Source organism: Eleutherodactylus coqui, chromosome 9, assembly GCF_035609145.1.
Source record: "Eleutherodactylus coqui strain aEleCoq1 chromosome 9, aEleCoq1.hap1, whole genome shotgun sequence".
Taxonomy (NCBI): Eukaryota; Metazoa; Chordata; class Amphibia; order Anura; family Eleutherodactylidae; genus Eleutherodactylus; species Eleutherodactylus coqui.
In genome coordinates, this window is record NC_089845.1 from 161,630,181 (window position 1) to 161,649,283 (window position 19,103).

Consider the following 19,103-nt stretch of genomic DNA (forward strand, 5'->3'; position numbering starts at 1 on the left):
CTGTGTGTGTGATGTGTAGGGGTCAGGATGGATGGAGTAGAGCTGTATGTGTGATGTGTGGGGGTCAGGATGGATGGAGTAGAGCTGTGTGTGTGATGTGTGGTGTCAGGCTGGATGTAGTAGAGCTGTGTGTGTGAGGATCAGGATGGATGTAGTAGAGCTGTATGTGTGATGCGTGAGGATCATGATGAATGTAGTAGAGTCGTGTGTGTGATGTGTGTCGGATCAGGATGGATGTAGTAGAGCTGTATGTGTGATGCGTGAGGATCATGATGAATGTAGTAGAGTCGTGTGTGTGATGTGTGTCGGATCAGGATCGATGGAGTAGAGCTGTGTGTGTGAAAGTATGCAATATATATATAAATTTTATGTTTCTTTTACACTATTTTCATTTTATTTTTTATTCACAGGGTGATCTGTAGGTTTTATGGGTACCATTTTGGGTACATATGATGTATTATATAACTTATTATTTTTTTGATGATCACAGCTATTCTGCCATGTCAATAAATAACATGATGACTTTTCTGTGGGTTGGTGCAATTACAACAATACCAAAATTATATGTTGTTTTAGGTTTTTCCATTTCTGCAAAAAAAAAAGGATTTGCTATCTGAGGGTATGTTCACACATTGCGGATATTGATGCGGCCTTTGATGTGGATCCGTGGAAGAGTACATCCTCTCAATTAAAGGGGTGAATCCTGCTGTGGATACACCAAAAATCTGCATACAAAATAACTATGAAAGTGAGAACATAAAAATAAAAGACAAATAAAAATGGTTCGGGCCTGAAGGGGTTAAGAGTATTTATCACCTCCTGATGCGCAGCACCATCTAGCGGTCGCACCTTCCCTTTCTCCTGAACGTAGTTTTCCGTCTGCCTCTACCGGTCCTAGTTACTGATGACGCAAACCTCTGGATAAATTCTGATTGGCTGCTAGTCAAAACAATAGGAGTGAGCGGGAGGCTCTACTCCAATCCTCGTGCCGTGGAACATACCAATCGCTTGAGAACCGCAGGGGGGGCTGAGGCGTGTAATTCCCTTGTACAATAGAAACATGTAGATCTTCCGTTTCGGGTTAATGAAGTGATAATTCTAGAGCATTCCGGTAGGATCGGCGGTGATCGTCATCGTCTGTGCGGTGAGTTAGAGTTGTGTTTTAAGGACCCCCGTCGGTTTGCTTGAATTGTAGGCGTGGCCGCGCGGTTCCTCCCCCTTCGGAAGCCGGAAGTGGTAGTCAGTGCTGGGAGAGAGCAGCTGACTGACAGGTGGGTGATCGACTGCTGCTGCCCCCTGCTGTTCATGTCGCCTCCCTGCATGTTGTAGCTGCGGTGTCTTCGGGGCCCCCCTGTTCCCCTCCACAGTGCAGCCCTCCCTGTGAGGCCCCTGAGTCCTGTGTATGTTGGGGCCCCTATAGCCCTCACAGCTCTGTGAAACCCGTGGCCCCCACTGTTGGGGCCCCTGAGAGAGTGAGATGCCTGCAGGGGCCCCTGTGTGCAGCTGATACACGCTGTCTCATAGTGGCTCCTGTGACTTCAGGCCCCGCTGTCTACCCGGGGGCCCCTTCCACTGTTCTTCATGTTACCTTACGCCTCGGGGGCTGCCATCCTGTGTTTTTGTGATCGTACCGTTTAGTGTACACAGGACTCCTGGCAGTAATCACCCGGGTGTTTTCGGGGGGTCATTTTCCCGGGTGTTTTTCTCTTGCGCTGATAAGTGCGTGACGGAAAAACTGCAGCCGGTCCCAGTTTTGTGCGATCCTCCCATGGGAATGGGATCTGACAATGTGCCGGCCGGCATCCGCGCCGTCATTAGGGCTTCTCTTCTGCGCTGCGGTCGGCACGGCGAGCCGTCGGACATGGGCAATAGTAGTTTTTTTTTTAAACCCCCGCTGCTTTTTCTGCGTCATCGCCTAGCAGAATCCGCGACCTTTCCGCAGTGTTAATTGCGGTCGGGCCGTCCGTGCGGAGCCCGCAGAAAAACAGAACATGCTGCGACTTTTCCTCCGCGAGCAGAAATCCACAATTGATTTCCGCTCGTCTGCAGGTAGAAGCGTTTTCCGTAGCGTGTTATGGCGGTATTTGCTCCCGTTCCGCTGCACATATATGTCCGTGTGCCGCCGACCTTCGGTGTAGTTTTTTTCATGCAGGTTGCTGAAAAAGCTGCAGTCCTGCGTTGGATACCTATTTTTCCCCTGTTACGGCGTTCACCATGCTGGATGTTTCAGCCTTTAGCGCTGACGCGACGCGACACCCAGGACGGTTTTTAAATGTATATATTTTATTCTGATTTTTAAATATTTTTTAAAATTTAAACTTATTTTTACTTTTTTTTTAGTCCCCAAGGGGACGCGAACTTGTAATCCCTCGATTGCTTTCACAACATACTGCAATACCTCAGCTTTGCAGTATATTGTAATTATACCGGCAGCCTATTAAACCCTGCCATAGTCCACAGGCAAGACTTAATAGGATGAACCACATGACAGCCCTTGGGGCCACAGAAGGCTCTGGCTTGTCATGTGAGCCCATCGAATTCTCGCGATCGCTCAGCCGACGGGACGCTGGAGCGGGCCGTGACGTCACGTCTGTATTGATTGCAGAATGTAAGCTGTTAAACAGCTGCGATCAGAGCTGCGCTGCCACTGCGGCCGTTTTAGTCAGGTCTCAAAAACAGCTAATAGCCCTGGGGGATTGAAGCTCCCGAGCCCTCTTCATACACCCCTGCAGTGTTTGGGGCCCCATGCACTTGCATTGTGGGCCCCTCGTTCTCCAGTTCATGTACCACCTTATTCAGTAGGACCTCGTGGAGTTGTATCCTTACATCTCTCATATCATACATTACATGACCTCGGCCATAGGCTATAATGAGAGCTGTCAGGCCATGTAAATGCTGCGGCCAGCACTGCTTTTGGCATCTAAGGGGTGATCGGCCCGGGTCTGAGTTATCTCCGATCTCGGCCACATGTCCACGGTGTTTTACTGGGCCCCCGTTGCATATGGGTCTGGTGCAGCTCCCAAGCTTACAGTAGACCTAGGGGGCTGGCACACCATTGACATTTATAGCCCAGGGCTCCTTCACTTGTCGTCTTTTAGCAGGTGCTTTGCAATAAGTATTAAGTAGTGTGGCCCTGTAGTTCTGTGCTCAGGGGCCCCACTTTCTGGTTGAATGTCTTCTGTTCCATTACCATCTTTGGCTCCTCCCACGAGGAACAACCATCCCAGTGCTGATCGCCGTCATGTCTTGTTTTTCCTCTTCACAGGATCCTTCCGTGGCAGAATGAGTGTCCCCGATTACATGCAATGTGCCGAGGACCATCAGACCCTCCTGGTGGTGGTCCAGTATGTGGGGGTCTTAAAAAGTGAGAATTTCTTTAAAGTTTACAAACGCATCTCCTCAGTGTCTCAGGTGAACGTAATCAGCGCCCAGCGCACCTTGTACATCCGTTACCGCCACCAGTATCCGGTGGAGAACAACGACTGGGGAGACTTCCAGACTCATCGGAAGGTGGTCGGCCTCATCTGTGTGGCAGAGTGCGGCCACCCCAACGAACTGTCCTCCATATACCGGAAGTTTGAGCAGAACAAGGAGGTTTACAGCTCCACCTTATACGACTCCCGACTCTTTGTGTTTGGACTGAAGGAGGAGCTGGCGGATCAGTCCCGTACTGATGTGGCCTTCTACCCCAGCTACGAAGACTGCGAGTCGGTGGAGAAATGGGTGGAGGATTTCATCCAGTCCTTGTTCATTGTATTGGAGAGTAAAAGGCTGGATAGAACCAGTGAGAAGTCCGGGGAGAAGATCCCGCTACTCTACGTGCCCTATGAGAAGAAAGACTTTGTGGGACTGGATCCGGATAGCAGGTTTGTGCAGTTGGTGGTATTTCATGGTTTTGGAGTCGCTGTGTACATATATTACTTATCCTGTACTGATCCTGAGTTACATCTTGTAATATACTCCAGAGCTGCACTCACTATTCTGCTGGTGGAGTCACTGTGTACAGACATTACTTATCCTGTACTGATCCTGAGTTACATCCTGTATTATACTCCAGAGCTGCACTCACTATTCTGCTAGTGGAGTCACTGTGTACATACATTACTTATCCTGTACTGATCCTGAGTTGCATCCTGTATTATACTCCAGAGCTGCACTCACTATTCTGCTGGTGGTGTCACTGTGTACATACATTACTTATCTTGTACTGCTCCTGAGTTACATCCTGTATTATACTCCAGAGCTGCACTCACTATTCTGCTGGTGGAGTCACTGTGTACATACATTACTTATCCTGTACTGATCCTGAGTTACATCCTGTATTATACTCCAGAGCTGCACTCACTATTCTGCTGGTGGAGTCACTGTGTATATACATTACTTATCCTGTACTGATCCTGAGTTACATCCTGTATTATACTCCAGAGCTGCACTCACTATTCTGCTGGTGGAGTCACTGTGTACATATATTACTTATCCTGTACTGATCCTGAGTTACATCCTGTATTATACCCCAGAGCTGCACTCACTATTCTGCTGGTGGAGTCACTGTGTACATACATTACTTATCCTGTACTGATCCTGAGTTACATCCTGTATTATACTCCAGAGCTGCACTCACTATTCTGCTGGTGGAGTCACTGTGTACATACATTACTTATCCTGTACTGATCCTGAGTTACATCCTGTATTATACTCCAGAGCTGCACTCACTATTCTGCTGGTGGAGTCACTGTGTACATACATTACTTATCCTGTACTGATCCTGAGTTACATCCTGTATTATACTCCAGAGCTGCACTCACTATTCTGCTGGTGGAGTCACTGTGTACATACATTACTTATCCTGTACTGATCCTGAGTTACATCCTGTATTATACTCCAGAGCTGCACTCACTATTCTGCTGGTGGAGTCACTGTGTACATACATTACTTATCCTGTACTGATCCTGAGTTACATCCTGTAGATCTTTTATTATAAAAGTAAAAAACACAGCAAAGACAAACTGCAACAATAAGAATATCCATATAAAGCGATATAAGGCCCTTCCCCCACAGTCCGTGATCCATAAACAAAGTAAATGTCCATATCCGGGCTTCCCCCCGCCGTACACACCCACACACATACACACTCAAAATATACCACAGTATACAACTATAACACAATATACAGGTATATACCTAAAATATAAAACTAAGGAAACTATAACTCCAGGTCCAGCCGTACCGCACTGTACCCACACAGAACAAATGTAAGCAATCTTTTTTTTTTGTTTTAACATAAATAGCAACATAAATAACCAAATATAAACCGAAAGACCGAGCCAAACTGGCATAAAAGAACTAACTAAAAATATATGTAATTTTTTTATTTATTTATTTATTTTTTTTTTTGGGTCCCCAGTGCAGCTTGGGGGCCATGCCTGCTCCACCAGTCCATGCCAAGAGTTCAGTTCAGGACGTGCCCAGCCACACCAGGGTTTTGTTGTTTTTTTTTTTTTTTAATAAATAATACCACACTGTGCCCGCCGCAGCCTGGGGGCCATGCCCGCTCCACCAGTCCGTGCCCAGAGTTCAATGTTCGGGACGTGCCAGGCTACGGCTGAAGGCGTGAATCCCACTCCCCCCAACTCCCCACCCAACCTACCTGCCACCCAAAATGTGAATATATACAATATACAATATATACAAACCATAATACACTCCAACCAACATACATAATATATACTATACACATAACCCGAAAGCCTAAGGTCAGCTCTCCTGCAGCCCTACTTCACTCCATTTTGCCCAAATCAAAACAAAAAGCTTCATGGTGCACTCACAGCCCACCACCGGGATTGGAGGTGATAAGCCGGGCACAGACATCAAAATGTACTATCCCTTGAATTTAAAAAAGGGTTTCCCTATTCTCTCCCTAATTTGCCCTAGACTGTCCTTAGTCTGCCCCTCAGTCTGACCCTTCATGGAAAACTGTCCCTGCCCTATCCCTCCTCTCTCCCTATCCTGTCCCTCCTCTCTCCCTACTCTGCCCCTAGAAGATTAAGAAAAGACTGTCCCTAACGAAAAACAAGCCCTCTCCATAGGAGAGAAGCCTTAGATGTGCCCAGCCTCTCATACTCCAAAGAACGCACCTTCACCAGGTCACCCAGGATGTTCCTACATACCGTATCCACGGGGAGGACTTTCAGTTCCGTCGAGATCAGGCACCGTGCACTCCAGATGTGGACCCTGACCACTAGGCTAACTAGGAATAAAGTGCAGCGGTCCCTGCCACCAAGGCCTCTGAATGCTCCATAAGCCCACTCCGCATAGGAGAGGTGTGCCAGCTGACGCCAGCCTATGGAGACCCCTACCCGTTGGTATACCTCTGTATTAAAGGGGCACTGAAGCAGGAAATGCTCCATGCTTTCCAGCACGTCGCTGCACTCCTGACGGGGGCAACCCCTGTCAATCAGAGGCCTGCTCTTCAAGTTACCCCTTACATACAGTCTCCCGTGAAAGCAGCGCCAAGCCAAGTCCCAAAACTTCAAGGGGACCCGGGTTGAATTCAGTAAACGTAACCCTCCCTCCAGGTCCCGACTTGGGCAGTCCTTGAGCACCAGGGGCTTCTGGAAATGGGTCAACAGGACTCTTTCGTCGAGGAGCCTCCTCGTCAGAGTCCTGATCTCCCACATCCCCAGACCCCACCGGCGTATCACCTTCAGAACCAAGGTAGCATAAGCCGGGAGATGTCCGTGCTGTGTGCGGAGGTCCTTCACTCGCCCTCCTGTCTCCCATTCCTGGAAGAAGGGCCGAAACCATCCCCTGCAGGAGTAGACCCACGGAGAAGCCCTCTCCTGCCAGAGGTTGCCTATGTTGATCTTAAAAAAGGTGTCTACAAGAAACACCACGGGGTTGACCATAGATAACCCCCCTAGTCTCCTCGTGCGGTATGTAACATCTCTCCTGATCAGGTTCAACCTGTTCCCCCACAACATTAGGAAGAACAGGTTGTAGACCCGGGTCCAGAGAGGCTCTGGCAAAATGCATACGCTGCCCAGGTAGATGAATAAGGGGAGCAGGTATGTTTTGATCAGGCTAACTCTTTCCCGAAGGGTCAAAGACCAACCCTTCCGCTGATTTACCTTCTGAGTGGCACCATCCAGCCTGTCTACCCAATTTTGCATGGGGTAATCCCCCTGGCCAAATTTGATGCCAAGAACTTTTGCTGAAGTCTGGGGCACTGGAAGAGTGTCCGGAAGATCAAACACAGGATCCCCCCTTCCTAACCAGAGACTTTCGCACTTATCCCAGTTGACTCTGGACCCAGATGCCTCTGAGTAGCCATCCACCTCCGACACCACAAACTCCGCCTCCTCCCTTGAGGATACGAAGAGCGTGACATCATCAGCATATGCCACTGCCCTCAGGGTAGCCTCCTACACCGCCCGGTCCATCCCGACCCCTGCTATAGGTCCACGATCAACCCTCCTAAGGAAGGGATCTATCGCAAACACATACAACAGGGGACTTAGAGGACAGCCCTGACGGACGCCAGACCCCACCTCAAAAGGGCGGCCAAGCCAGCCGTTCACCAGCGGGAAAGTCTCAGCCCCTGCATACAATGTTCGCAGCCAATCAACAAACCCCACTGGCAGGCCGTATCTCAGAAGGACCGACCAGAGGTACTCATGATTAACCCGATCAAACGCTTTGGCCTGATCCAAGGACAGCAAGTACCCCTCCCAGTGACCAGCTCTACCCTGCTCCACTGCCTCCCGGACACCGAGAACAGCACTAAAGATGCTACGGCCTGGAACAGAGCAATGCTGGGCCCCCGAGAGGAGCCGGGGTGCAAACTTGACCAACCGATTAAACAGCACTTTTGCCAGAACCTTCCTGTCCGTATTGAGAAGCGCTATGGGACGCCAGTTCTCAATACGGCTCGAGTCTTTACCCTTTGACAGAAGGATCAAAGCTGACCTCCTCATTGACTTTGGCAGAGTGCCCGAGGAAAGACACTCATTTAATACCTCCGTCAAGAGGGGACTCAAGAGGTCCTTGAAGGTCTTATAATACTCGGATGTTAGTCCATCCGGTCCTGGCGACTTTTTGAGCCGGAGCCCATCAATCGCTAGTTTAACTTCCTCTATTTTGATCTCTTTTGTCAAAACATCAAGAGAGGTGTCTACCCCCAGCTCAGGGACAGTTTCAGCCAGGAAAGCCGACATCACTTCCGAATCTAGATCCCTCTTTCCCAAGAGTTGCGAGTAGTAGGATCTGACGACCTCCAGAATCCCTGATCTGGATCGATTCAGGGATCCTGTACTATCGATCAGTCCAGTGACCACTTTACTATTCACTGACATCCTACAGTTTCTGTAAGGGTCGGGCGAGCGGTACTTCCCGAAGTCCCTCTCAAAAACCAAGGATGCGTGTCTATCGTACTGGCACTTCCTGAGCAAAGATTTCACTCTGGAGATCTCCTCGCGGCTACCTCCAGTCGAAACGAGATGTTCGAGTTTCCTCCTCAGGCTGTTGTACAGGCGGTACCTGTCCAGGCATCTGAGGTTGGAGAGCTCTCGGAAGAACCTCGCCGCCCTCCTCTTGAACATCTCCCACCACTCTGACTTACTGCTACAAAGATCCAGTAATGGTACCTGGCTCTGCAGAAAATCCTCAAAGGACTGTCTTATCTCTGCTTCCTCCAGGAGTGATGAATTCAGTCTCCAAAAACCTCTGCCCATCCGGGGGGTCTCTGCAACATTCAGAGAAAACAAAATTAGACAGTGGTCGGAGAATTCCACCTCAACAACGGACACTGGTGAAGAGATGGCTTCCTCCTTCAAAAAAAACCTGTCTATTCTAGACCTGCTCTGACCTCTATAATAGGTGAACCCCTCGTGGCCTGGGGTGTGCCGGATGTGGACATCCACCAGGCGAGCTTCGCTAGCTATGCTATTAAGTGCGACGCTGTCAAAAGTCAACCGCCTGTCTCCAGAGCCTCCCCTATCGCGGGCTCTTGTGACTGCATTAAAGTCACCTCCAAAGACAACTTGGCGGCTGGTAAAAAGGTAGGGCTTGATCCTCATAAAGAGACTCTTCCTGTTCTTTTTAGACTGGGGACCATAGATGTTGACAAGTCTTAATTCTTGTCCCTTCATGAGGACATCTAAGATCAGGCACCTTCCCATTTCTAATTCAATAACTCGTCGGCATTCAACTGCTGCGGTAAAAAGGACCGCCACTCCACTATACGGCTCGGCCGCAAGAGACCAGTAGGAAGGGCCTGACCTCCACTCCCTTTTTGCCTTATGTATGGCTGCCAAATTGGACAGCCTGGTCTCCTGCAAAAATAAAATGTCGGCTTCAACGCGGCCGAGAAAATTAAAGGCCGCAAATCTAGCCGTATCAGACTTAATGCTGGCAACGTTAATTGATGCCAGAGTCAGCGGAGTGGGTGCCGCCATCATGAGTGATTAAATTAGACGGCTTTCTTCCTCACACCCGCTTCCTCGGGGTCAGAGGAAATCCCCTTGCCTCTTTTTTTGGACACAGATGTGTCCATAGCAAGGGATCCCCCGACCCCGTCGTCCTTGTTTCCAGGCTCCAGAGTAGCCTCCACCCCGGAAGGAACTATGCCTTCACGAGGTGGAGACTCAGCGCCCCCTGTTGACCCTTTCTTTGCCCTAGGAACCTTGCCCTCTGCCTCCCCCTCAGAAGAGGAGGAAGAGATGTCTCGGAGGGCTCGGAACCTATTGGAGAGTCCAACTGGAGGTGAGCAGGCATTTCCTTCCAGTACTTGGCCCGGGGTGGGAGAAGATCTTGAATCCCCCCTTCGTTTCCTTCTCGTGGCACCTAGCTTACGCCGTTTCTCCTGCCATCTCTTGCCTTCCCCATCCACACTTTCACAGTGGGAGGAATCTGCAGAGTTGGTCTCCTCCCTCTGGATCCTCCTGTCCTCCTCATCTAAATCGCTGTCCCTCAAAGCCTCAGCCGCGAGATTTGCTTCTGGAACAGGGGCCACCATCGACCCACCTGCTGTGGGCGCTCCTGTCAGCTCCCTGCTCCGTCTGCGTTTCTCCTGACGCCTCTGCTCTGCAGGCGTCTTTTGCCGGTTCTTCCCTGGCTCCTGAGCTCCTCCACCTCTGCTGGTCCCCTCACCCCCGGAGGCCACATCATGACCCCCATCCGTAGGTGCTGAGACCGCATTGGCAAAGGAGCGCGGACAGCGACTAAATGGGTTACCTAATCTCTGCACAGGAGGCGGCTAGATGACCCAGACCCCCACACAGAGCGCACTTCAAGGTCTTACAAGCGGCGCTCAAGTGTGGGGGGTCGCCGCACCTGTGGCAGAGCTTCGGCTGCCCCTGGTAAAAGGCCAAGATACGATCCCTGCCGAGGAAGGCTGCAGATGGTATGTGTGCCACTGAGTTACCTGAACGCTTCAGCTTGACCATGAACGTCCAGGCCCCAGACCATATGCCGTGCTCATCCCTGTTCTTTTGGGGCATCTCCGTCACCTCTCCGTACCTACTGAGCCACGTCATGATGTCAAAGCAAGAAAGTGACTCATTACGAGTCAAAATGGTCACCTTCTTGATACCGTTCTGGCGAGACACCACCTGGATGGCAAAGTCTCGCCAGCCGGGCTCGTTTTTCACCAGCTCGTAATTCCCCCAGAAGATTTCTAGGCCCTCTGGGCGAACGAAACTGATGTCAAACTCAGACGTGCCGTAGGGATGGATCAGGGCAAAGATGTCAACCGCCCTGAAGCCCATCTTCAGCAGAAGCTCCACTACCCTTGCCCTCGGGGGGCATGCATCATTGCCTCTCCAACGAAGATGGACCACATTCCTACGACCTGCGTCCTGCCCGGGTGTCGGTAGGGACCATACGGTCTCCCCCCTTTGCTCTCGGAAGGCACCCAAGCCATGTCTCTCTTTCCAGAGAGATAGATCCACCTCTCTTCCTCCAACTGTGATTGTACTCTCCCCCTTCCGTAAAGCCTCCAGGAGACGCTGTTGCAAAGCGCCCTCCCTAGAGCCTGGAGACAAGGAGGACCCCTCCCCTCCTGCGGCGACACTGGCATAACTCCTACCAGGTGTTGTCGCCGCCGGAGGGGCGACTGGACCCCATGACCCCTCTGACCTAACTACCTTATCCCCTGGGCCTCCAGATTCCTGGCCGCCAGGGGGACCCGAGGTGCCCGGAGGCCCAGCAACTGCAGAGGAACGTGTACCCTCGGCCTTGTCCCTTACATCTGCCGCACGCTCTCGCACATTCATCCCCGGATCTACCACTTTTTTCCTTGGATCATGTGGTCCGCGGGTCCTGGCCTCTCCAGAGGTAGATGGTAAAACCTCCGGATTTTTGCTTGTGTTTTTACTTTTTCTTTTTTCCTTTTTTGCCTCCGCATCACTGGAGGCGCGGGATCCGGCCTGACTTGCTCCCAAATTATGGGAGACCCCAGATTTTAGGTCCGCAGCCCCCTCCGCATCACAGGCAGCACTTGCTGCATTAGTGGCACCGCTGCCACCCTCCTTGCCGTTACCGCGACCTGCATCTGTACTGGCCTTTACTGCACCTTTCTTACTGACCTCCTTGCCCTTGTTACCAACTAACACAGGGACAGGGGGTCTGACCAGCTGGGCCCTTTTCTCCCCAACTTCCCGCTCCAGGCCCACCACAGAGCCAGAGCCAGGGGGGTTTTTGGGGTCAGAACTCTGATCCGACTTTGCAGCCAGACCAGAGCTCCCAGGAACGAACACAAGCTTTTCCTGCAGCTTCTCCGGTTTCTTTTTCTTTCTCTTCATCTTTGTGTCCTGCTCTGGCAACTCGTCGCCAAACATGAAGCCCTCCATATGTACAGAGGCTTCCGGCTGCGGGGTCTTCTGTAGCTGCAATCTCCCTGTTCTTTCCTCCACCTCAGATTCCCCTGAGGTGGAAGGCAGTGCAATCTCTTCAGGTAGCTTGTCTCTGGGACTTGTAGTGCCTCTGGGCGTTGGTGCTAGCTCTTGAGAGCACACAGGCTGCTCCAGGGTCTCCTGCACATCCTCAAACAACTCTTCATCTGAGGCTTCACAATCACTTGACTCGGTCTGCTCGTGGTCACTGCACCTTGCCGCCATCTTAGCAAACCGGTCGTCGTTCAGAATTTTTTCTTTAAAGGGCCCGCTCTCCTCCAGGATCTTTGCCCTCACCGCTTCCCACATCTTTATGCAGTCTTTGCACTTTTTTATCGCTGACCTGGCTTCTGCCTGTTTGTCTTTAGAAGCTTTTTGCTCCAGTAACATTTTGGCGTCACGGAGCTTCCCTTTTTGTACCACCAACATTTTCCCTGCAAAGTTATAGTCGGTTATGTTCTTTGCCAGCTGGGAGGCCAGCTCAATCACAGATTCCTCCTTCTTTTTGTCACTCCACATTCCCGTGCTTACCGGTGTCTGCGGCTCACCTGCTCTCCTGCGGGTCTGGCTGCGCGTAACCATCTCACTCCCGGTGCTGTCAGAAGCTGCCGTGCTGACAAACGGAGCCACGCTGCTGCAGCCACGGCCCGGACCCAGTCTCTTCTTACCTCCAGCAGCTCCTGTCTTCTTGCGGGCTGCTGGCATTTCTGGCACCCGCGGCAAAGTTTTTTCTGATGTCGCCACTGCCATCACTTCCCTCCCTCCCCCCGAGTGGCCCCGGGGGGAGGAGGTGCGAGACTCCATCTCCAGAGAGGCCCAGAAAAGTGCACCTTCTCTGGGATCCAAGCTCAGCAAAACTTCCTTCTCTGGGATCCAAGCTCAGCAAAACTTCCTTCTCTGACCACACCCTGGAACTTGCAGAGCTTCACCAGCACACACCTACTCCAGAAGCTGCACTCACTATTCTGCTGGTGGAGTCACTGTGTACATACATTACTTATCCTGTACTGATCCTGAGTTACATCCTGTATTATACTCCAGAGCTGCACTCACTATTCTGCTGGTGGAGTCACTGTGTACATACATTACTTATCCTGTACTGATCCTGAGTTACATCCTGTATTATACTCCAGAGCTGCACTCACTATTCTGCTGGTGGAGTCACTGTGTACATACATTACTTATCCTGTACTGATCCTGAGTTACATCCTGTATTATACTCCAGAGCTGCACTCACTATTCTGCTGGTGGAGTCACTGTGTACATACATTACTTATCCTGTACTGATCCTGAGTTACATCCTGTAGATCTTTTTTATTATAAAATTAAAAAACATAACAGCAACAAAACAGACCAGCCTCACGGCTCACAGAGACAATAACGAAATACAAATTGTTAATACTAAATACAAAAGTCCGGCTCTCGGTCAACGAAACTTGTCCTTAAATTATAACTAAACGGTCCTTCTGGTCAGGCTAACATACCGCACACACACTGCACACCATCCAAACCATCACAACCTATAGAATCTGCAACTGAAGAAAACATGAAAAAACGGGATACTAAACTAAGGGTTTGGGGGAGCAGACAAAATAAAGCTATATTTAACAATCTAACTCAAGGGATCCAGTCTGACCTAATCCAGACCTGCTCCGGTCCAAATTATAATAAGCTAAGAACAAACCAAAATAAACAGCACATAAATGAGGGGGAAAAAACACATAATAAATCTTATCAATATAACTGCTTTTTTTTTTTTTTTTTTTTTTAACTTAAACCATCATTCTGTATAATTTTTTTTTTTTTTTTTATAATTTTTTTTAAATTTTTTTTTTAAAATATATAAATGCACACAAAACTAAAATGAATTCAATTATCCCAACTATTCCTTAGCTAATTCCCCGCCACCACACACCCAGCACTCCACCCATACAGTGCAGCCTGGGGGCCACGCCTGCATCCCAAGTCCGTGCCCAATGTTTCTGTCCAGGACGGGCCAAGCTGCACCGCATTACACGCCTTGCCCGCCGCAGCCTGAGGGCCACGCCCGCACCAACAGTCCGTGCCCAATGTTCATTGTCCGGGACGTGTCAGGCTACGGCTGAGGCATAAATCCCCCCTCCCCCCAATAAGCCCCTACCCAACCTATCTATAACCCCTAACCCTATATACAAAACAAAACATATAACATATCTTATATTACATACCTACAAACCAACACTCCATATTAATACCCGAAAGCCTAAGGTTCAGTTACCTGCAGCCGTACATACTTCATCTTTGACCGAAAACAAAAACTCTACTAGTGTCACACACAGCCCTCCACAAGGACTGGATATGATAAGCCGGGCACCGACCAGGTAGAGAAAAAACTATCCCTATAGTTAATCTGTCCCTACAATGTCCCTACTCCTTCCCTAAAACTTACCCTCAGAGAAACTGTCCCTACCTCTCCCTATTCTGTCCCTACAAAGACCCTAACAATAAGAAGACTGTCCCTAACGAAATACAAACCCTCTCCATAGGAGAGAGGCCTTAGTCGTGCCCAACCTCTCATAATCCAAAGAGCGCACCTTCACCAGGTCACCCAGGATGTTCCTATTCACCTCATCCACGGGGAGGATTTTCTCTTCCGTCGAGACTAAACACCGTGCATTCCAAATGTGAAACCTGACCACTAGGCTGACTAAGAATAAAGTGCACCGGTCCCTGCCACCAAGGTCCCCGAATGCCCCATAGACCCATTCCGCATACGAGAGGCGTGCCAACCTGGGCCAACCAATGGAGGCTCCCACCCGATTGTACACCTCTGTATTAAAGGGACACTGAAGCAGGAAATGCTCCATGCTTTCCAGCACATCGCTGCACTCCTGGCGGGGACAACCCCTATCCACCAGCGGCCTGCTCTTCAAGTTGCCCCTTACATACAGTCTCCCGTGGAAACAGCGCCAAGTCAAGTCCCAAAACTTCAAGGGGATCCTGTCAGAATTCAATAAACGTAACCCTCCCTCCAGGTCCCGACTTGGGCAGTCCTTGAGCGCCAGGGGCTTCTGGAAATGGGTCAACAGAACCCTCTTATCGAGGAGTTTCCTCGACAGAGTTCTGATCTCCCACATCCCCAGACCCCACCGACGTATCATCTTCAGAGCCACGGTAGCGTAAGCCGGAAGATGCCCGTGCGGCGTGCGAAGATCCTTCACTCGCCCTCCAGTCTCCCATTCCTGGAAGAAAGGCCGAAGCCATCCCCAACAGGAGAATACCCACGGAGGAGCCCTCTCTTGCCAGAGGTTGCCTATATTGATCTTAACAAAGGTGTTTACGAGAAACACCACGGGGTTGACCATAGATAACCCCCCTAATCTCCTCGTGTGGTACGTGACATCTCTCCTAATTAGGTTCAACCTGTTCCCCCACAACATTAGGAAGAACAGGTTGTAGACCCGGGTCCAGAGAGGCTCTGGCAAAATGCATACGCTGCCCAAGTAGATGAATAAAGGGAGCAGGTATGTTTTGATCAGGTTAACCCTTTCCCGAAGGGTCAAAGACCAACCCTTCCACTGGGCCACCTTCTGAGTGGCACCATCGAGCCTGACCACCCAATTTTGCATGGGGTAATCTCCCCGGCCAAATTTGATGCCGAGAACTTTAGCCGAGTCCTGGGGCACTGGAAGGGTGTCCGGGAGACCAAATGTAGGATCTCCCCTTCCTAACCAGAGACTTTCGCACTTATCCCAATTGATGCCGGACCCGGATGCTTCCGAGTAGCGATCCACCTCTGACATCACGTACTCTGCCTCCCCCCTCGAGGACACAAAGACGGTGACGTCATCAGCGTACGCTGCCACCCTGAGGGTGGCTTCCGGCACCGTCCGATCCATCCCGACCCCCGCCATAGGCCCACCATCAATCCTCCTAAGGAAGGGATCAATGGCAAACACGTACAGCAAGGGGCTCAGAGGACAACCCTGACGGACGCCAGACCCAACCTCAAATGGGTGACCGACCCAACCGTTCACTAGCGGGAAAGTCTCAGCCCCCGCGTACAATGTCCTGAGCCAATTGACAAACCCCACTGGCAGGCCATATCTCAGAAGAACAGACCAGAGGTACTCGTGATTAACCCGATCAAACGCTTTGGCCTGATCCAAGGACAGCAGGTACCCCTCCCAGTGACCAGCCCTACCCTGCTCCACTGCCTCCCTGACACCTAGAACAGCACTAAAGGTGCTACGGCCTGGAACAGAGCAATGCTGGGCGCCCGAGAGGAGCCGGGGTGCAAACTTGACCAGCCGATTAAACAGCACTTTTGCCAGAACCTTCCTGTCCGTATTGAGAAGCGCTATGGGACGCCAGTTCTCAATACGGCTCGAGTCTTTACCCTTTGACAGAAGGATCAAAGCCGACCTCCTCATTGACTTTGGGAGAGTGTCCGAGGAAAGACACTCATTAAAAACCTCAGTCAAGAGGGGACTCAAGAGGTCCTTAAAGGTTTTATAATACTCGGATGTTAAGCCATCCGGTCCTGGCGATTTTTTTTTTTGAGCGCAAGCCCATCAATCGCCAGTTTAACTTCCTCTATGTTGATCTCCTCTGTCAAAACATTAAGGGAGATGTCATCCCCTGGCTCAGGAACAGCTTCAGCCAGGAAAGCCGACATCACATCTCGATCTAGATCCCTCTTTCTCAAAAGGTGCGAGTAGAAGGATCTGATGACTTCCAGAATCCCTGATCTGGACCTGTTCAGAGATCCCGTACCGTCGATCAGTCCAGTGACAACTTTACGATTCACTGACATCTTGCAGTTTCTGTAAGGGTCGGGCGAGTGGTACTTCCCGAAGTCCCTCTCAAAAACCAAAGATGCGTGCCTATTATACTGACACCCTTTGAGCAAAGACTTCACTCTGGAGATCTCCTCGCGGCTACCTCCAGTCGAGACGAGATGCTCGAGTTTCCTCCTCAGGCCCTGATAAAGACGGTACTTACTCAGGCTCCTGAGGCTAGAGAGCTGGCGGAAGAACCTCGCAGCCCTGATCTTGAACATCTCCCACCACTCTGACTTACTGCTACAAAGATCCAGTAATGGTATCTGGCTCTGCAGAAAATCCTCAAAGGACTGTCTTATCTCCGCTTCTTTCAGGAGTGATGAATTCAGCCTCCATAAGCCTCTACCCATCCGGGGGGTCTCTGCAACATTCAGGGAAAACAAAATCAGACAGTGGTCGGAGAATTCCACCTCAACAACGGACACTGGTGAAGAGATGGCTTCCTCCTTCAAATAAAACCTATCTATTCTAGACCTGCACTCGCCTCTATAATAGGTGAAACCCGCGTGGCCTGGGGTGTGCCGGATGTGGACATCCACCAGGCGAGCTTCGCTAGCTATGCTATTAAGCGCGACGCTATCATAAGTCAGCTTGCCTAGGGAGCCTCCCCTGTCACGGGTCCTCGTGACTGCGATAAAGTCAACCCCAAAGATCACCTGCCGACTGGTAAAAAGGTACGGCTTGATCCTCATAAAGAGATCTTTGCGGTCCCGCTTGGTTTGGGGACCGTAGATGTTGATTAGCCGAAGCTCTTGTCCCTTCATGAGAACATCCAGGATCAGGCACCTCCCTATTTCTAACTCAATAACCCGTCGGCATTCAACCGCTGCGGTAAAAAGTACCGCCACTCCGCTATATGGCTCGGCCGCAAGAGACCAGTAAGATGGACCAGACCTCCATTCCTTCCTTGCCTTATGCACAGCTGCCAAATTTGGCAGCCTGGTCTCTTGTAAAAACAAAATGTCGGCTTCAACGCGGCCGAGAAAATCAAAGGCCGCAAATCTAGCCATATCAGACTTAATGCTGGCAACATTAATGGATGCCAGCGTCAACGGAGCGGGTGCCGCCATCATTGGTGATTGAGTTAGATGGCTTTCTTCTTCCCACCCCCCTTCTCATCAGGGTCTGAGGATGACCCCTTGCCACGTTTCTTGGACACTGAAAGGTCCATGGCAAGGGGCTCCTCAACCTCGTCCTCCTTGCCACTGGGCTCTGGGCCAGCCCTCCCCCTGGAGGTCACCAAACCCCCACAAGAGGAAGGCTCAGCACCCCCTGTAGACCCCACGCTTGTCCTAGGCACCTCTCCCTCCGAGGACGAGAGAGCTTGGTACCTGTTGGAGAGCCCAACAAGAGGAGAGTTTGGATTGCCTTCCTGCACCTGGCCCGTTACAGGGGAAGATTTCCCTTCCCTTTTTTTCATTTTCTTGGAGCCCTGCTTACGCTTTTTCTTTTGCCACTCATCCTTGCCCTCACCCACACTTTCATAGTGGGAAGAATCTGAATAAGTGGCATCCTCTTCCCTTTGGATCCTCCTGACCTCCTCATCCAGCTCCCTGTCCCCTGGGGCCTCAGCCACATGATTTGCGTCCGGAGCAGGGGCCAGCATTGACCCACCTGCCACCTGGGTTTCCACCAGCTCCCTGCCCCTTCCGCGCTTCTCTTGGCGCCTTAGCTTGGCTGCCCCAGCATGTTTGTTCTTCCTTGGCTCCTGGGCCCCATCGCCTCTGCTGGTCCCCTCCACTGCAGAAGCAACCTCATGGCTCTCCTCCACTGGGGCCCTGACCGCATTGGCGAAAGAGCGCGGACAGCGACTGAATGGGTGACCGAGGTCACCACACAGGTGACACCTAATCTCTGTACAAGATGCCGCAAGATGACCTACCTCGCCACACAGAGCGCACTTGATGACATTACAGGCTGCACTCAAATGTGTGGGGTCGCCGCACTTGTGACAGAGCTTCGGCTGCCCCTGGTAGAAGGCCAAGATACGATCCCTGCCAAGGAAGGCCGCGGATGGTATGTGGGCCACCGAATTCCCTGAACGCTTAAGTTTCACCATAAACGTCCAGGCTCCGGACCAGATGCCGTGTTCATCCCGGTTCTTATTGGGCATATCCACCACCTCTCCGTACCGACTTATCCAAGTCATGATATCGTAACAAGAGAGGGACTCGTTACGAGTCAAAACGGTCACTCTCTTGACTCCAGTCTGGCGGGTTACCACTTGTGCAGCAAAACCGCGCCAGCCGGGCTCGTCCTTCATCAACTCGTAGTTCCCCCAAAAGAGCTCGAGGCCCTCTGGGCGAACAAAGCTGATGTCGAACTCAGACGTGCCGTAAGGATGGATCAGGGCATAGATGTCATTTGCCCTGAAACCCATCTTCAGCAGAAG

At 51.0% G+C, this 19,103-nt stretch overlaps 1 protein-coding gene across 1 annotated transcript in view; it reads left to right on the forward strand.

The window, feature by feature from the left end:
* The first annotated feature begins 1,222 nt into the window (after window positions 1-1,222).
* TRAPPC9 (trafficking protein particle complex subunit 9) overlaps window positions 1,223-19,103 on the forward strand; it is a 508,413-nt gene continuing 490,532 nt past the window's right edge. The window contains exons 1-2 of the mRNA XM_066578762.1: window positions 1,223-1,271; window positions 3,266-3,866. Coding sequence (XP_066434859.1) covers window positions 3,283-3,866 — 584 coding nt within the window. The 5' untranslated portion in view covers window positions 1,223-1,271; window positions 3,266-3,282. The remainder of the gene's footprint in view (window positions 1,272-3,265; window positions 3,867-19,103) is intronic.